We start from the raw sequence: 15,748 nt of genomic DNA on the forward strand, positions 1-15,748 counted from the left end.
TTGATGTAGCTACTGATGTTTACATATTTCAAGATCAAAAGAGGAGAAGCAAATCTGAAGTTGTTTATATTAAACAGTTAACTATAGTTGAGTAGGGTGGCACACTTCTTTTTTTTTATTTATTAATAAATAATGTAATTATGAAGTGATTTTTACACTGCGTGCTTTGTAATAAAGATAAGTCAAATAGTGCTAAACAATATTCATTCTTCTGCAATACTATAAACAAGCCCTGGTTGATAATTACATCCTTATTTTATGTTGTTGCTTTTTCATACAGTTGGATTTTTAATAATTCAAGTCTGCTTGACAGAGTGAAGGAAAACAAATGAGTGAATTCAGACACCGATGAACACCGACTGTTAAAAAGCAGATTCACAGACTTTTCTCTGTCGTACAGAAGTTTCAATTTTGAATGAATAGAACATATGGAGATAGATAAGTTTATTGAAAATAATATTTAGTTTATCGGTAACATTTTGGCGGTTCGTGTTTGCATTAGTTGGGCTCCGGCCGTTTTAGCATGCTTTCTGGCTGCTGTAAATGTGTGTTTGTGAAGCATATTTGTTATGGTAAAATAAATAAATAAATAATAAGTTTAATAATATACGCTATCAGATGATGATAATTATTTACTGATGCTAACATAATCATTACAAAATGGCCTGATTCACTGATCTCACTGACCACAGCTGCCAGTATTTTATTAAACTACTATGACATCCTTCAATTAAAAAAAAACAGACCTACATTTCATACATTACAGTTATAATCCAGATTCAGACGCTCTGATTGGAGATACTTGATTTCTGTCATGTTTTCTGTATTCTGAATTGTACAATACAGTCCACACGATGGCGCTATAAAATAACTATAAAGCAACATGCGCCACAACTGTAAAGCAAAATTATCAATTTTTTCTTATAGTATACATATTCAGATATTATACATTTGTCCATGTGTTTGGTAAATAATCACTGTTACACCCTACACAACTTACACACACAAAAAAAATCTCTGAGAATGTATAAATCAGAAGCAGCAGAAAAGAATCATGACATAGAAAAGCATGGAAAACGTTGTGTCTTATAAAACGTGAATTTCACTTAAACTGAATGCATTACGCATGTGAATGATTGGCTATATGTGTGTGAGAGTATGTGTGGAGGCTTCCCGCTGTGTGTTTATAGTACTCAGAGCTGGTGTAGTGGTGACACACTGTTAGACTAATTGGATTGGATTGAGAAGTCTTCCTGGGAAAGGAGTAGTTGGGAAGGTCAAGTATCCCAATATCACTGAAGCAAGCAGAATTTGATTGGTTGCAGCCCGTGTGCATGTTAGCACCACCTTAAAACCGTATACCCTCCTTTAAAAAAAAGAAAAAAAAAAACCCAATCTTATTAATTATATAGAAACAAACTAACAATGTCACCTGCAGTGTTTGTGTTATAATATTAGATGTGTGAATATAATATGCGTAACTTTGGATCACTGCACCAATGCATCGAACCGGTTTTTATGTTAAGTGTTCGTCTTTCTTTCTTTCTTATTGTGGCAGATGGTAAATGATGGCAAGTCCACATTTGTTTCAAAGCAGAAACAGCGTTGCAGATGGACAAGAGCGTGAGGGCTTCAGTAAAACATCCAACCTCATGTTTCTGCATATTTTAGAGCATTGGGGTTCCGTTTAATCAATTTAGTCAACTTAATAAAAACCAAGGAGACAGCGGGAACAATAAAACTGTAAATTGCAAAGTGTTATTTATCTTGATAAACCACTGTCTCATGCTATAAACAAGCGGCATCATTTATGCCATGAAACACTTTTACAATCATGTCGCACACCCAAAACAATATTCTCTCTCGGGGCATCAATGAGAGTAGAAGAATAAAGAGATCCTAACCTGGGGTGAGCTTTATGATACACACATGAAGAAGCATGTAATACCTGGTATTTATCAGTGTCTGTGTGAGGGAGTGTATGCGTGCGGAGGGGTAAGGTTATGTCTGCCATTGCCATGGAAACAGAGCCCCTGTGTAAATTTTGCCTATACCGATGCTTTATTTCTTTGTTCCACTGATGTCTCTTTCATTCATACAAGACCGCATCACACGGCGGCACCACAAGTAACTTTATTCTTTGTCGGGCTGGTTTGTTTTTTTATTTCCATACTGGTTCAAAGAATCGAAAATAGACTCTACTGATTTCTTAAACAAATATAAAAGGCAAAAAATTACTTGAAGTAGTTTTAAAGAAGAAGGTCTTATACTAACAGTTTTTTGTTTTCCAGAAGAAAATGCAAATAGTGGTTGCCTGGACAAAATTTTAGCTGTATAGCAAAGGTGTTTTTTTTTTTTGGTGGTTGCCAGGGCGTTGTTAGGTGTTCGCTAAGTAGTTTTAAGGTATTTTGAATGGGTATGCTAAGGTATCCTGATAGATAGATAGACAGACAGACAGATAGACAGACAGATAGATAGATAGATAGATAGATAGATAGATAGATAGATAGATAGATAGATAGATAGATAGATAGATAGATAGATAGATAGATAGATGTGTGGACAGAAAGACAGACCAATAGATGACAGACTGACAGATATATAGTAGTGTGTCTTGCATTTTTTCCCTTCTGATTGGCTTCTGTAATAATTACATAATGCAGTTATGACCTCATATTCAGCATGACGTTATGACAGTTGAAACCGACTGCAGCCGCTGGATGTTTAAGAGATGCCGTGAATGGTGGTGGCAGTGTGGCGTCTCTCTCCCTCGTTCTCTTGCCGAGAGACTTAGAAAGAGCAGAAGCTGTAATTAGAATGCGAGGGAGCAAGTCGCTGCTGCAAATTGAAAACATATTGATTCTCCCTCAGCTCTGTTCTCCCTAGCCTGAGAACAGGATGGAGATTCACACACAAGGTAACGGGGAGCGGGAAAGAGGGGTTGGTGGGAGAATCGAGAGAATATGGAAAAGAGAGAGAGAGAGGGAAGGAGATTACATCATGCACAGGACTTTTTTTTTCAAATTCTGAAAAAAAGAAACGGCAAGGATTTTTCTATTAAAAGTTTGGGTTGACAGGCAAATAGCTCGGCCTGTTCATCCAGCTAAATTCTGCCCCACATAAGAGGAAAAGAGGGCATTCTAGTCCACTGTACTGACGTCAGGGGAAGTAGTTACAGCAAAATAGTTCGCTAGAGGGAAGATTGCTAAGGTCCAGTGTGTATTTGTGTGTCTGGGTACAAACACCAAAATAGGAGCCGAATTGGTGAAGGCAGATGGTAAGTCAGAAGTGTGAGGCTGTCAGCCGCAGTCATATACTGTGTTGTATGTCAGTGTCTCCCCTCAGGCAATACAGTAGCTTCCTCATCCCGAGCAGTGTATCACCACTCTACAATCCTCAGGATTCCAATGACAAGATTTTTCCGCAATACCTTTTTTAGCATACGATTTGTATTTGTTTATTTAGTAAAGAAATTGAATAAAGCATTATATCTCAGTGCAAATACATAAAAAACCGCTTCGGGGCATTGCTGTCAGACATACTCACCTGCTGCGTCCTCAGTAGCTGGTGTCAGTGTGTAAGGCAACAAGCTATAGGCGCCAAGTACAGCCTGTTGATAGAGCCACGCGCTTGAAGTACTGCCTCGGCGTAGTTAAATGTTTGGTTGTTTCTAACCGTTTGTCAAGTTATAGTTGAATGGTGCTCAACAGAGCAGTAGAGCACACAATAGCAGCAAAATTACGCAACGCAAGGAAACCCTAGTCAAGCAAAAATAGATTCAAATGTTACATTTTTGTCAAACGGTGGTATGTAGAACCATAAGAGGAACCCCATTCTCCTTGATTTTAGATATATTATGATATATTATGGGTATTCATTACAATTGCAAAAGCGGAATCACTTTTATGCTTTTCTGACGTTAAAAAGATTTGTTTGGGGACCCTAGAATATTGGAATATATGGGGGACCTTGGGGCAAAAAGGTTGAGTAAAGGTCACCTTCGAGAAATACACTGCATTTTAATGTTTTTTTAGTCCTTTCCCCTACTAAACTAAGGGACTAAGAGAGAAACTATACAGTGGCTTAACTGGTATAACATCTTAACCACCCCAAAGAACCACTGAAGAACCAAATTTTTATGTGGAAAAAACCCAAAACAAAACGTTTTATGTACTTAAAATGGAAAGTAATAAAGTAATAAATGTGCTCTCTTTGTGCACATTTTAATTGGATCATTTATCTAAACATAACACTTAAATGTATTTTGAAAAATAAAAGCATTGAACCCCACTTTCACAAAACATAAATAAAATAAAATATAATGAAAACAAAGCAGTATATACAGTGTACATACAGTATATGAACCAAACATTGTCTTTTGTGACAAGTTTATGTTGACAGAATTTTTCTTTTTAGTTGAACTGGCTTGTTTACAATTAGAATGTAGTTCAGAATTCATTATTATTTAAAAATGAATCAATTTTTTTTAATATTTTACAAAAATGTAAATGTGTATTTTTTTTATTAAAGGAATAAAAAGTACACACAATAAAGCAGTTAACACTCTAAACATGCATTTTTAACCAAATCATCCATGGTGTATTCAAAAGAATGATAGGCCGACACTGAGACTTTGCAGGCACTAGTTTCTTGTTATGTGTTCATTCAAAATGTCAAAAAGCTAGATCTAGACTGCTGTGTTTGACCAAATGGCAACACAAAAGGCAAGAGGTATCGAAAAGCGGTGTATTAATTATCTACGGGACCTTCAGCAGAGGGAAATAGTGTCTACCCCTAAGACAGAGTGTGCCCCGAGGCGAGTTTTACCGAGTGACTCCACATAATCACATCCAATTAACGAAACCACAAAAAAGGAGGCAGTTCAAAGAGCTACCTTATCCTTTGCATTTCCGCGACTCGTTCACGTCCTCTCTCTTTTCTGCAGAGCACAATTCACTTTAAGCATTGCTTAAGCCAATACTCAAGGGGTGTTTTAACAAGCAGTTGATTAGCGCTGGTCTTTTGCAGGCTAATGTTTAGCTGACATTAAAGGTCCACGTGGGAAGTACGCCCCGTGATCACGGACCTCAATCATAGGGAATGAATTCCGGAGTTTTCCATGTGCCAGTGAAGCCCATAACCAGCGGGAGCCACGCCATCAGAGAGCCGTTTTAGCAGCAACTCCAAAACCACATGACGGCCCCCAACTGCTCAGGGATAATGAAGCTGCACTGAATTTCAGTATCGCTTTAAAGCCTCTGATAATAAACTCCATGCACCTCAAAATGTTAGCCGTAAACTCATAATAGGCACAGCGGTAGCACAGGTAATATTTCACAGTAAATATACTCCGTTGCCTACGATAGGTTCACTTCAGGCAAATTTCTGACACTAATGTGGCCGAGATTTGATATCGTATGTTGACGTTATATAGCATTAATGACGTCTCTAAAACACGCATTCGCTTATGTCCGTTTAATCATTCCCCGCCGGTTCACAGTAGATCACATACTCAGGCTCAGTGGCCAAAGCCAGAACTCCTGTTTGCTCATTGTTCATTCCAGTGATCATGACACAGCTAATAGAGGCCGGATTAGTGTGCAGGAACAGAGTGGGCAAACACACAGAGACTAATGATGGAGACCAGCCAGTCTGCACCACTTTCTCATGCGCTAACGCCACGCTATCATACCTCATTATCATATCATGTCCCCTGACATTACATTTACACCCATCCTCATGCCCCACAACCAGGTATCGGATGCATGTATGCTTGTGCACGCGAACAAATTTCCTAGATGCTATATTTTTATCTTCTGCAAATCTGAAATCACGCTGCCCAATTCCCTGCTTCGGCAAATCTACTACCCTATATATTCCCGTCCCCTTCCTCTCTGTATCTGTCAGTGTGCTCTCCTCATCTGTCGTCTGCGCTTTGAATCCGGAGTGGTCCAGCACTGTACCAGACTAGAATTTTAAGCATGTCCTTTGGTCAGGAGAAGGGGGCGGTAGAGTCGGTTGCTGTATGCATGAAACTTAAAAGGGCTCTAAAGGAGGCTCTGGCATGGTAACGTGCTATATTATGCGGCTTTGCATTCCTTTGCACAGACGCCAGTGCACACAGGAAATAAGTCTTTTTCTCACTTTTGTTTTTTAATAGACAAAGCTATTATGATATTATGTGTTATTTTTTTTATCAACCATTGAACTGATGAGATACGTATTCTTTATGAAGTGGGCAATGGGACGATGAATAAGGATGATGTATTAAGAACATGCAATCAATATGAATGGCAAATAAGTCAATAAAAATTGTATTGCTGGAGGTGCAGGAGGACAACTCAAAAAGAAATAGCTTACGCTGTGCGAACTGCATTAAAATGCTGGGAAAGCAGGGGCAACGGTCTTTAAACCATACATTCGTGCCGTTTCATATGTCAATTTATTATCTCAAAGATTTTAGAAATTAAGCGCAAATGCTATTTTAAATTGCAATACGTTAAAAGAGTGCGAACAGAATTTGCGATCGTCTGAGCTGGTAACCATGGCAACAGTACGGCCATCGAACGCTTTCGTGGAGATTAGAATCATACAAAATAGAAGTCCTATAATAGTTATATATTTTTTACATTTATTTATATTCGTTTATTTAATATTAATTAAAAATTAATTAAAAATTGTGTTTTTAAAACGTCTATATATAATTAATGGTTAGCTGGTCGAGTGTAGATTTCGTGTAGGCTGTATTAAACTGTAACGCAGGCTATCATACTAATAAGAGGATCTTTAATGTTTGTGTAAAAAAAAAAAAAAATTACATAATACGCATAACATGCAGTCTGCTACAACCCAGCGTGTATGCGTCGTTTCAAACCGTTATTCGTTCGAGAACGCGTTCATATCCATGTGTTTCGCTCCGTCCAAATAAGAGTTTTAACTGCACCCTTTTCTGTCGCCGCACATCCCTTCTCTGTTGTATAATTTTCTCTCTCTCGTCCTCTCTCTCTCTCTCTCTCTCTCTCTCTCTCGCTCTCTCTCTCTCTCTCTCTCCCTTCCTCTTTCCGAGCCACAGCACGCCTGCCTACATCCCTCTCCCAAATCTTCACTAGCACACAAGCAAAGGGGACCGAAGCAGACCCGTATCCTCCTTTCCCAGCACACCACGTTCCTCATTCTCAGGTCTTTTTGTCTTTTACATGGCGCAAGGGCTCTGCAAGCGGGACGGTTCTGGGTGCGAGAAAGCCAGCGCGGATTTGGATAAGCGAGCATCAGCGGCGGGTGTAGACCACAGCAGTTCCGGCGCCTCCGCCTTCTCGGTCTCCTCTAGCCGGCTCTATGACTAGTAATGGTCGGCTCGTTCTGCTGGATGCTCCCTGCTCTAACCGGATCTTCGACGGCACCATATTCAACAGCAGATTGCCATTTTCGGAAGAGACCTTCAAAGAGCTAGGAGATACATATGGAAACTGGGGATCAGAATTTTAGGAAAAAGGATATATAGTAGTGCTTTATTTTATTATTCCATTTTGCTCATTTATGTTTCGTTCTCGATGAATTCTGTCATTCCATCGTTGACTTGATTTGTCAAATTGACGCGAGAGCGGCGGCAGCAGATTTTGATTCACCTGGACATTCTTTTTTTTGTTGGTTTTGAACTGGACTATCCTGGCCATCCATCCATCTATCCTGTATTTTTTTCTGCTCCTGCACTCGAATAGAGCTTTCCCTGTCCTTTCTGGGTTTTTTTCTTCTTCTTCCTCTCTGCGTCTTTCCCTCTTGATTAGAACAGACTAGGATATGCTTAGCCGTGTTAAGAGAGGACGGCGTGTTTGTTAAGCAGCTACGTAGGTCAACAGTTGTTGTAACACATCGAATTGTTTAGATATATTCCGATCCGAAGCAAAGCCTTCCACTGCTCCATCAACGCCAGTCCGAATTCCACATTCTTCCTAAACCAGTATTTATCCTCGATTCCTAACGCGTCAAATCTACGCGCCTAAATAGTCATAATTAAAACCGAGCATTGTTCAGCATCGGCTTAATTGCTGTGGCGTTTGAATGACATGCTCGGGCCATTATTAAAGGCCTCGGCAATTAATTATTATCTTTGATTAGTGGCTTTGCAGCGCGAATGTTCGTGTAAGTTTAAGCTGTAGCACTAGCTGCTGCATATCTCACCTCGTTTAGAGACAATAAGACAAGGGCAAACGATTTAGGACGGCGATACTGCTCTTTGTTGGAACAGTGCGGAAAGCGTACCGTTCCGCTCCAAAAACAAAACGAAGAAGCCAGAAAGGCTCACCTATTTCTCCCTTAATCGGTTCTCACCCAAACGCAACCATAAGGTTCCTACCGCATCCTCCCCCTTCCCCCTCCTTTCGCTCAAATATATCCCATTTTTTTAATTTGGTTTGGTCCCGTAAATTTTCAAATATTTATTTCCTATACATCAAGAGGAAAGGGGGTCCCCCTTTCATGGAATGCGGAAACATGGGTGTGTTTGACCGCGGAGTTCAGATGTTATTGACCACGGTGGGTGCGTTCGCCGCCTTCAGTCTCATGACCATCGCGGTGGGCACGGACTACTGGCTGTACTCGCGCGGCGTGTGTAAGATCAAGAGCAACAACGAGAACGAGACCAGCAAGAAGAACGAAGAGGTGATGACCCACTCGGGACTGTGGAGGACATGTTGCTTGGAAGGTAAGGCGACTCTCGTCGTGTGCTCTCGTTTATCCAGCCGATGACGTTTAGCGGTCCGGCATTTGCATTAGTGGGTCCATCTCGTCGTGCGCACACGTGTTCGTGTCGGTTGTTACGGAAACGCATCTTAGGCCTGCCGCCTGCTCTCGTGATGGTTTAACAGCTCCGCGTTCAGAACCACGGACAGCGACAGCGGTGCACGATACTAAAACGATGTTAAACAGGGTCTGCTTTGACAGATAGCTCAAACACACCGCTGTCTGTTATAGCACGGGGTGTTACAATAATACGACAGAAGTTTACAGATCCACGTTTTAAACACGCATTGCTATTATTAACTTGTTAAACGTATTCTTGCTGCAGCTCATGACCAACCTAGAGCTTTGGCCGGCTGGAAATCCTCTACCTGGGCTACCAGGTTTTTTTGGGTTAACCAAAAAATAAATATTTTGTCACCATATGCTCACCCAAATGGCTTTCTTTCATCTGTGGAACAAAAAAGAAGATATGTTGAAAGGAAAACGTCTTTTTTGCTGTATATTTTTTTTGTAAAAGGCATCTGTGGTTGCATGAAAAAAAATTGCAAAGTTCTTTACAGTGGAAAAAGATTCCAAAAGGTATTAGTTGGAACCAGAAAAAAATAGGCTCTTTTGGAACCATTATTTCTAAGAAAAAATTGTATGACGAGTTGCAATTTAGTTAACTATCTCTTTAAGATGGATCTTCCCACAGGGGAAAGTTATGGACGTAAACGCAGATAAACGCATGCATGCACTACTGGGACTTCCACTGAGTAACACCTGAAGAAGATATCGCTACACGCATGCACCATGTTTAGAAGTGCTCTCTGCAAGTCGGGTCAACGTACACAGACTGTTGATTTCCTGTCATGCTTCAGTGGCTGCACTGACTGCTGACTTTGGCCTAGCAATGTCACCTTGTGAGGTCACAGAGCTTAACAAATCCTCATCCTCACCAGGGCTCAGAGGAGGCACAGAAGATGGACTGCATGGGTCTCTGAGGCACACGGCCATATGCTATCTGTGCACATCCTCTGCTGCTTCTAAAGCACAGAAAGATCCATCGAGGAAAATCTGTGTGGCGTTATATGGAGTCAAATGAGTTAAATTACAAGGCATATTGACAGAGGAGACTGGATGCTGAACTTGATCATCATTCTGACAGCATGAGTTCTCATAGCCATATGTTGACTAAGGCAAGACGAGTGACTTTGACCACATCTGCGAGCTTGTCCTTAACATCTGCTTTTTAATTTTGTCTGTCAGTTCACCCTTAGGGTTTATCTGTCAAATGACCTGAAAGACTTTGATTCGTAGGAATCTCTTGGATCCAAAGGTGCTTCACGAGAACCATCCAAGTGGGGCCTGATGGACATTTCAATGTAAAATATTTCCTAACAGCTTCTTTTGTATTGCGTCCGTGTGTCGCTGGCGCCCTGAAAGTCCTCATGGTAGTCAGTCAGTCAGTTGTAATTTGCGATTCATTTTAGCTCTCAGTTACACAGATATTGTACACCGAGGTCAAATTCTTTGGAATAGCAATATCATTCGATTCGGTTCAGCTAATAAACCGCCAGCAGAACTGAACCCCCGAAGAATGAAACATCTGCCTTTCTGCGTGTGTCACGAAATAAATCCTGCGGTTTCTGAACAGGCAAAGTGATCGCTGGATGAACAGCACACTTAAATAGCGGAACATGCACTTACATTGTTGATTGCAGTCAGCTCATTTGCGAAATTAGGTGTGGGTCTATGATAAGTCTTAATTAGAAGGGGATTGTGCTGCTTAAATGTGAGACGTCTCTATTCCTTCTGTTCTCAGTTCAGGCTCATACAGGTCTCACGCTCAGACTATGACAAAAGCAATTAGCTGCAACAGTAAATAACACTTATCCCTCAACCTACACGCTTGTATTCATCAAGCAGGTGCCGCCTCTCAGAGCCCGTCTTGCACTGCCATCTCATAGACTGTGTGTAGGCAGGCCAGGATGTAAATCTCAGTGGTCAGTGCAGAAGATGATTTGCTGGGGAGGAATAGATTTACAGCATGCAGGTGGGCAAGAGTGTTAGTGTAATCTGTCCCTAGAGTGCTCCAAACTGATGAGAGAGGGGAAACACCCTCACTGGACTGTCCTCAGCAATATTAGCAATGCTTCAGATATTTAACATCTACTCTCGCACCCACCCACGTATAAGTACGCTATAGAACAATCCAGAGGATCACACCTACAAAAAGACTTGCATATCTTGTACAGCTTGGCTCAAACAGCAAAGAACTAATGTATATTACATAATCTATGTAAATTGGTGCCAATATTTGGAAAGCATAAACATCTTTATAGTATTGCTGGTATACTTATTGCACACTAATTTCAAAAATTTGGGGTCGAGATTTTTTAAAGTGTTTTTGAAAAATGCTTGAATTAATATTATTACAACGTAATACAACAGTTTCTGTTTTAACAAATGTTAGAATGTAGATCTACAGTATCACACCATCCTTAAGAAATCATTCTAATTTGCTGATTTTGGTACTCAAGAAGTATTTCTTATTATTGTCATATCTAAAAAATGTGCCGCTTAATATTTTTGTGGAGAGCAAGAATTTTCAAGATTATTTGATGAATAGAAATGAAAAAAGAACGGCATTTTAATGTGACATTTTATCAATGTAATGCATCTTTGCTAAATAAAGGTAATACTTTAAGCTCCGTAACAGTAATCTATATGCATTTCTTAAAATGAAGCTAATGTCAGAAATGGTTTACACCGGCCTCCTTTGAGCAATGCTGCAAAAATAATTTATACAGTTTATTCTGTTTATTGAAAAATTTAAAGCTATTCTTGTAGCTGGGTCATGTATCCATTGACTTTTTATTCTCTTGTATTTCAGAGTTGCATTCAGTACATTTGCATTTATTTCTAATGTCAGCAGATCTATTTTGTTCTTAATGAACTTACAATGTTTTAACACCTTGAAGGCATACTTAAAATATGGACGTCATTAGAAAAAAACCAAGAGGCATTTATTAAAATAAATAGCACAAGCACACTATAAGAAAAACATGCAGTTTGTTGTTTGTTTTAAATGACAAAACAATAGACGCGGGCATAAAAAATAAGGATAAAATGCACACTGCTAGAAAATAATCTGTAGAAAAATGGATGACGTCCTGTCTTAAAATTAGCAGTACATTTTCTGTTACGTATACATGCATTTGCTTTTGTATTGCATTTTGTAAACACAGATAAAACACCAGAGAAACCTACATAAAGTTCCTTCATATCAACACAGTACAATGCTTCTGTTGTCAAATCTAGTGGATTATGAACTACATAATAATCTTGAGCTAAACCGACTGAAAAATTGAAACCAGCCGATTAGTCATTTTTAAGAAATGTAGTTACTTCTGAGAAAAAAAATCTAGCATCTTCTCTTCGCAGATGCCACTTAGTCCGACATCTTGTTATCTAATACAATTCATAAACTTTTAAAGCAGGCTTAAATGTCCAAATACTTTTTAATGGGCCCTGCACATTTATAGCTTTCTTATTTCCATCATCAATCACAAAGCAAAAAGTGTCAACCCAGATAATTAGGGCGAAGTTTCTACGATTTCTTTACAACACAAAAGCAAAGCACAATACACTTTCTACACCTCGCACCGAAAGATGGCAGCTTGTTAAGGTCTTGTTCTGGACACCCACGGAGCCATTACAGTGCCACTGCAGATTAAAATGTGTCCCTATAGTGAGCGGAAGCAAATATGAATCAGCGTGACATTGCGGAGCATGCATGTGCACATGAACAAACATTGCCATGATAGAACGCAAGCTAGTATGAGGTGGGCCGCCATTACCGTAGTGACTCAGACCCAAGTGTACTTCAGCAGAACTACAGGTAATCTGCGTTATTAATCTTCATTACGCTAACAATGGATGTGAGGGCACAGCACAGCGAGAGCACAGAAACAGCACAGCAAAGTACAGTGACAAAGGAGGCGCAGTTATATTCCTCGCACACCCAACACTTATCATTCCCAATCTCTGTGACAGCAACTTTCCCAAGAAGAGAGATCATTCTCCTGAATGAGTCGCTGTGAATATTTTCCGGGCCACGGGGGGGCTGCTGCTAATGAATGGACTTCCTGCGCGTGTTTTCCACTCGCATGCGGCCAAAGCGTGTGTTTGAAGAGATAACCAGCGCCGTCTCAGCAGGAGGGGTGAAAAATACTCCTGCATTTTTCTCACCTCTCGCTTCTTCATGCTTTCAAATCTGCTCTTTGTAAGCAAGTGTGTGTGTGTGTGTGTGTGTGTGTGTGTGTGTGTGCGTGTGTGCGAGGTCTCATCCAGGTCGACTGAACTTGTGGTATTTGTGAATCGCGTGATCAGAATGGCCGTGCGTGAGACTTTTTGGTTTCAAAAGGTCATATTTTTATGTATGTGTGATGTAGACAGACAAGCCGTGAGTCTTAGCCGAGCCTGGCGCTGCTGTAGAGACGGATTACGCTCATAAACTGATCAGATAAGGATTACCAGCCTGGCAGGGATCTGCCCAGCTAATGACCCAGGTCCGGAGTGGCATTACGCAGTATTACGACACTACTGCATGCTTCAGTTCGCTCGCACAGGCCACTTGCCCCAAAACAATCAGCCCAGCTCAGCTCTACATTCACCAAAGGAAACGTCCAGCCATACTGTCTTTGGCGTGCCCACTCTCTATAACACTTCAATGCTATGATCCACTTATCCTATAAACACCAGTGATGTGATAAACAGTAGGAGACCAAAAAAAAAACATCCTGGAAGAGCAGCATATACACTGTCAAAGCGTCCTGTAACAGAAGAGCCGTTTCATCCAATTGCCTTTTCTCATTGCCTTGTCTTATTTCCAGCTTGATATATTCAGCCGTGACATTAAAGGGAGAGCCAAAGTGAGTAAATGACGACAGTTGATAAAACGATAAAAAGTTATTATTGGAAGTTCACAAAAGTTCGTTAGGTAGCTAGAATGCAAAGATTTTTTTAATTGAACGATGCAACAGTAAGGATATTCACATTGTTATAAAAGTTCTAGGATCATGTAACACTAAGGAATGCAGTAATGGTGAAAACTTTGTAGATATGAATTTCATTTTAAAATATTACTCCAGAAAACAGCTAAATGGTAATATTTTACAGTATTATTTGTTTGCACTATATTTTTTAATGAAATAAATGCAACCATCTTTATGAGACATTTTTACATTTTAAAACCTCTAAACCTGACTTTCAAAAAAAAAAAATAACCAAAAGTTTCCAGATGTTCCAAGTCTTTTGAAGCCATGCGATTACATTTGCATTTGTTCACTTCAAAATTAGAAACCTGCAGCTTATATTTTTGAGTTCCACAGAAAAAAGAAAGTCATATGGGTAACATAAGGGTGAGTGAATGATGACAGTACTTAAATTGTTTTTGGGTGCACTGTCCATTTAAACAATGACAGAGGCCATTTGTTTAGAAGAATAATGATCTTATTTAGAACTAATGTACTGGCAAGCCGCTTCTCATTTTGAACTTCTCAAATGCAGGACACGCAGACGAAACGGCAGATCTTTTTTCTTTTTTGCGACATCTAGACAACCTCTGCCAGTATCAGAGGACAAAATTCTCCTCTGCTGCTCAGACAGGAGGGAACATAATGAGGGTCTCAGGGGCATTATTAATATTGGATTGGGAGACGGCCCGGGTGGAATACCACTTGAATCATCCTCATTCTGATTCAGCTCTGAAAGCAGGTTGAATGTGACGGCAGTGATCAGAGCGCAACAGAACAGTCTGTTCCACATCTCATTTCTCGCCTTCTCTCTTCTCTATGGCTTGCTTTCTCTCTCCTGCTTTTGCTTCTTTCTACCTGATGGTTGGCAGATGCATGTGTAGGAGTGCTCATGCTATTCTGGAACTTCTGTCTCCCCCACTCAGTTGACCCTCTTCTGGGGATGCACATCTGCATGAGCGAAATCCCTTTCAGGAGCTTTTCTGCATTCAATTTGCTTTGGTTCCTTCATTTGCAAACTGTAAGGGAAGGTTAAATGATGGTGGAACGTTCTTAAACTATAAACGGTGTGGTGAAATTAGAAAAGGTCATAAACGTAACTGTTTGACAGTCCAGTCACGGGTAGGAGGAGCCGAGTGATGTTATTCATCATTCCTCCACTCATCTTCTCCAGAGCTGCGGGCAGCGTTCATCAGGGGGAACGAGCGGGATTGAATGACACAGGCTTCCTGGTTGCTTTTGGCCCTGGTGCGCTGTGTGATTTCTCTGCACTTTGACCCAGGAAACAGATCGATAGAGGACACTCCCAGGATCTGTGTGTGTGTGTGTGGGAATGGCCTCTACACTGTAACATCACTGATTATCGCTGATGAATGAATGCAATAGTACAGATAAGCAAAGGCACATTAAACTAAGCAGAGAAGTTCAACATCTAAAATTATCTGCTTCGTATATACCAATATAAGGAAAAGTTTAGCAGAATTACTATTAATCCATTTAATGCATCCTTTATTAATATATTTATTAATTTATCTCAAACAATAAAATCTCACTGACATCTGGATAGTAGTCTGTATTTAATCTATTTATGTTACTTTTCTAAACGCATTTAAATATGGTGCAGCAAAGCATGTTATGATGAAAGGCAGAAGAGAAGATTTTTCTGTCACTTCAGAAGACCTGGAATATAATTAATATGGATTATTTTAATGGCACGTTTTGTCTTTTTTTAAGATTAAGAGCTCAATTTACTAAATGTATAGATTAGAGCACCGTGAAATTCCTTTCTGATATCTTATGTCATGTGCTGAAGAATCAAAAATGCATTTGGACTTACGTGAGGATGACAGAGTAAATACTGATACTGATTTCAACTATACCTTTAAAAAGATTCTGTCTATAGTAGCTACATAGTTCATTTAAAATAAAGAAAGGATTTAAGTTCTAAGTGTTTAGTATAGATTCAGAAGGGATTTGAATAAACTGCACCT

General features: G+C 39.9%; 1 protein-coding gene across 1 annotated transcript in view; it reads left to right on the forward strand.

Annotated features, from left to right (window-relative positions):
- Window positions 1-7,049: 7,049 nt before the first annotated feature.
- The window catches only part of cacng2a (calcium channel, voltage-dependent, gamma subunit 2a), a 58,071-nt gene continuing 49,372 nt past the window's right edge, over window positions 7,050-15,748 (forward strand). Inside the window, exon 1 of the mRNA XM_043225671.1 lies at window positions 7,050-8,701. Coding sequence (XP_043081606.1) covers window positions 8,476-8,701 — 226 coding nt within the window. The 5' untranslated portion in view covers window positions 7,050-8,475. The remainder of the gene's footprint in view (window positions 8,702-15,748) is intronic.

This window comes from Puntigrus tetrazona, chromosome 3, assembly GCF_018831695.1.
Source record: "Puntigrus tetrazona isolate hp1 chromosome 3, ASM1883169v1, whole genome shotgun sequence".
Lineage (NCBI taxonomy): Eukaryota > Metazoa > Chordata > Actinopteri > Cypriniformes > Cyprinidae > Puntigrus > Puntigrus tetrazona.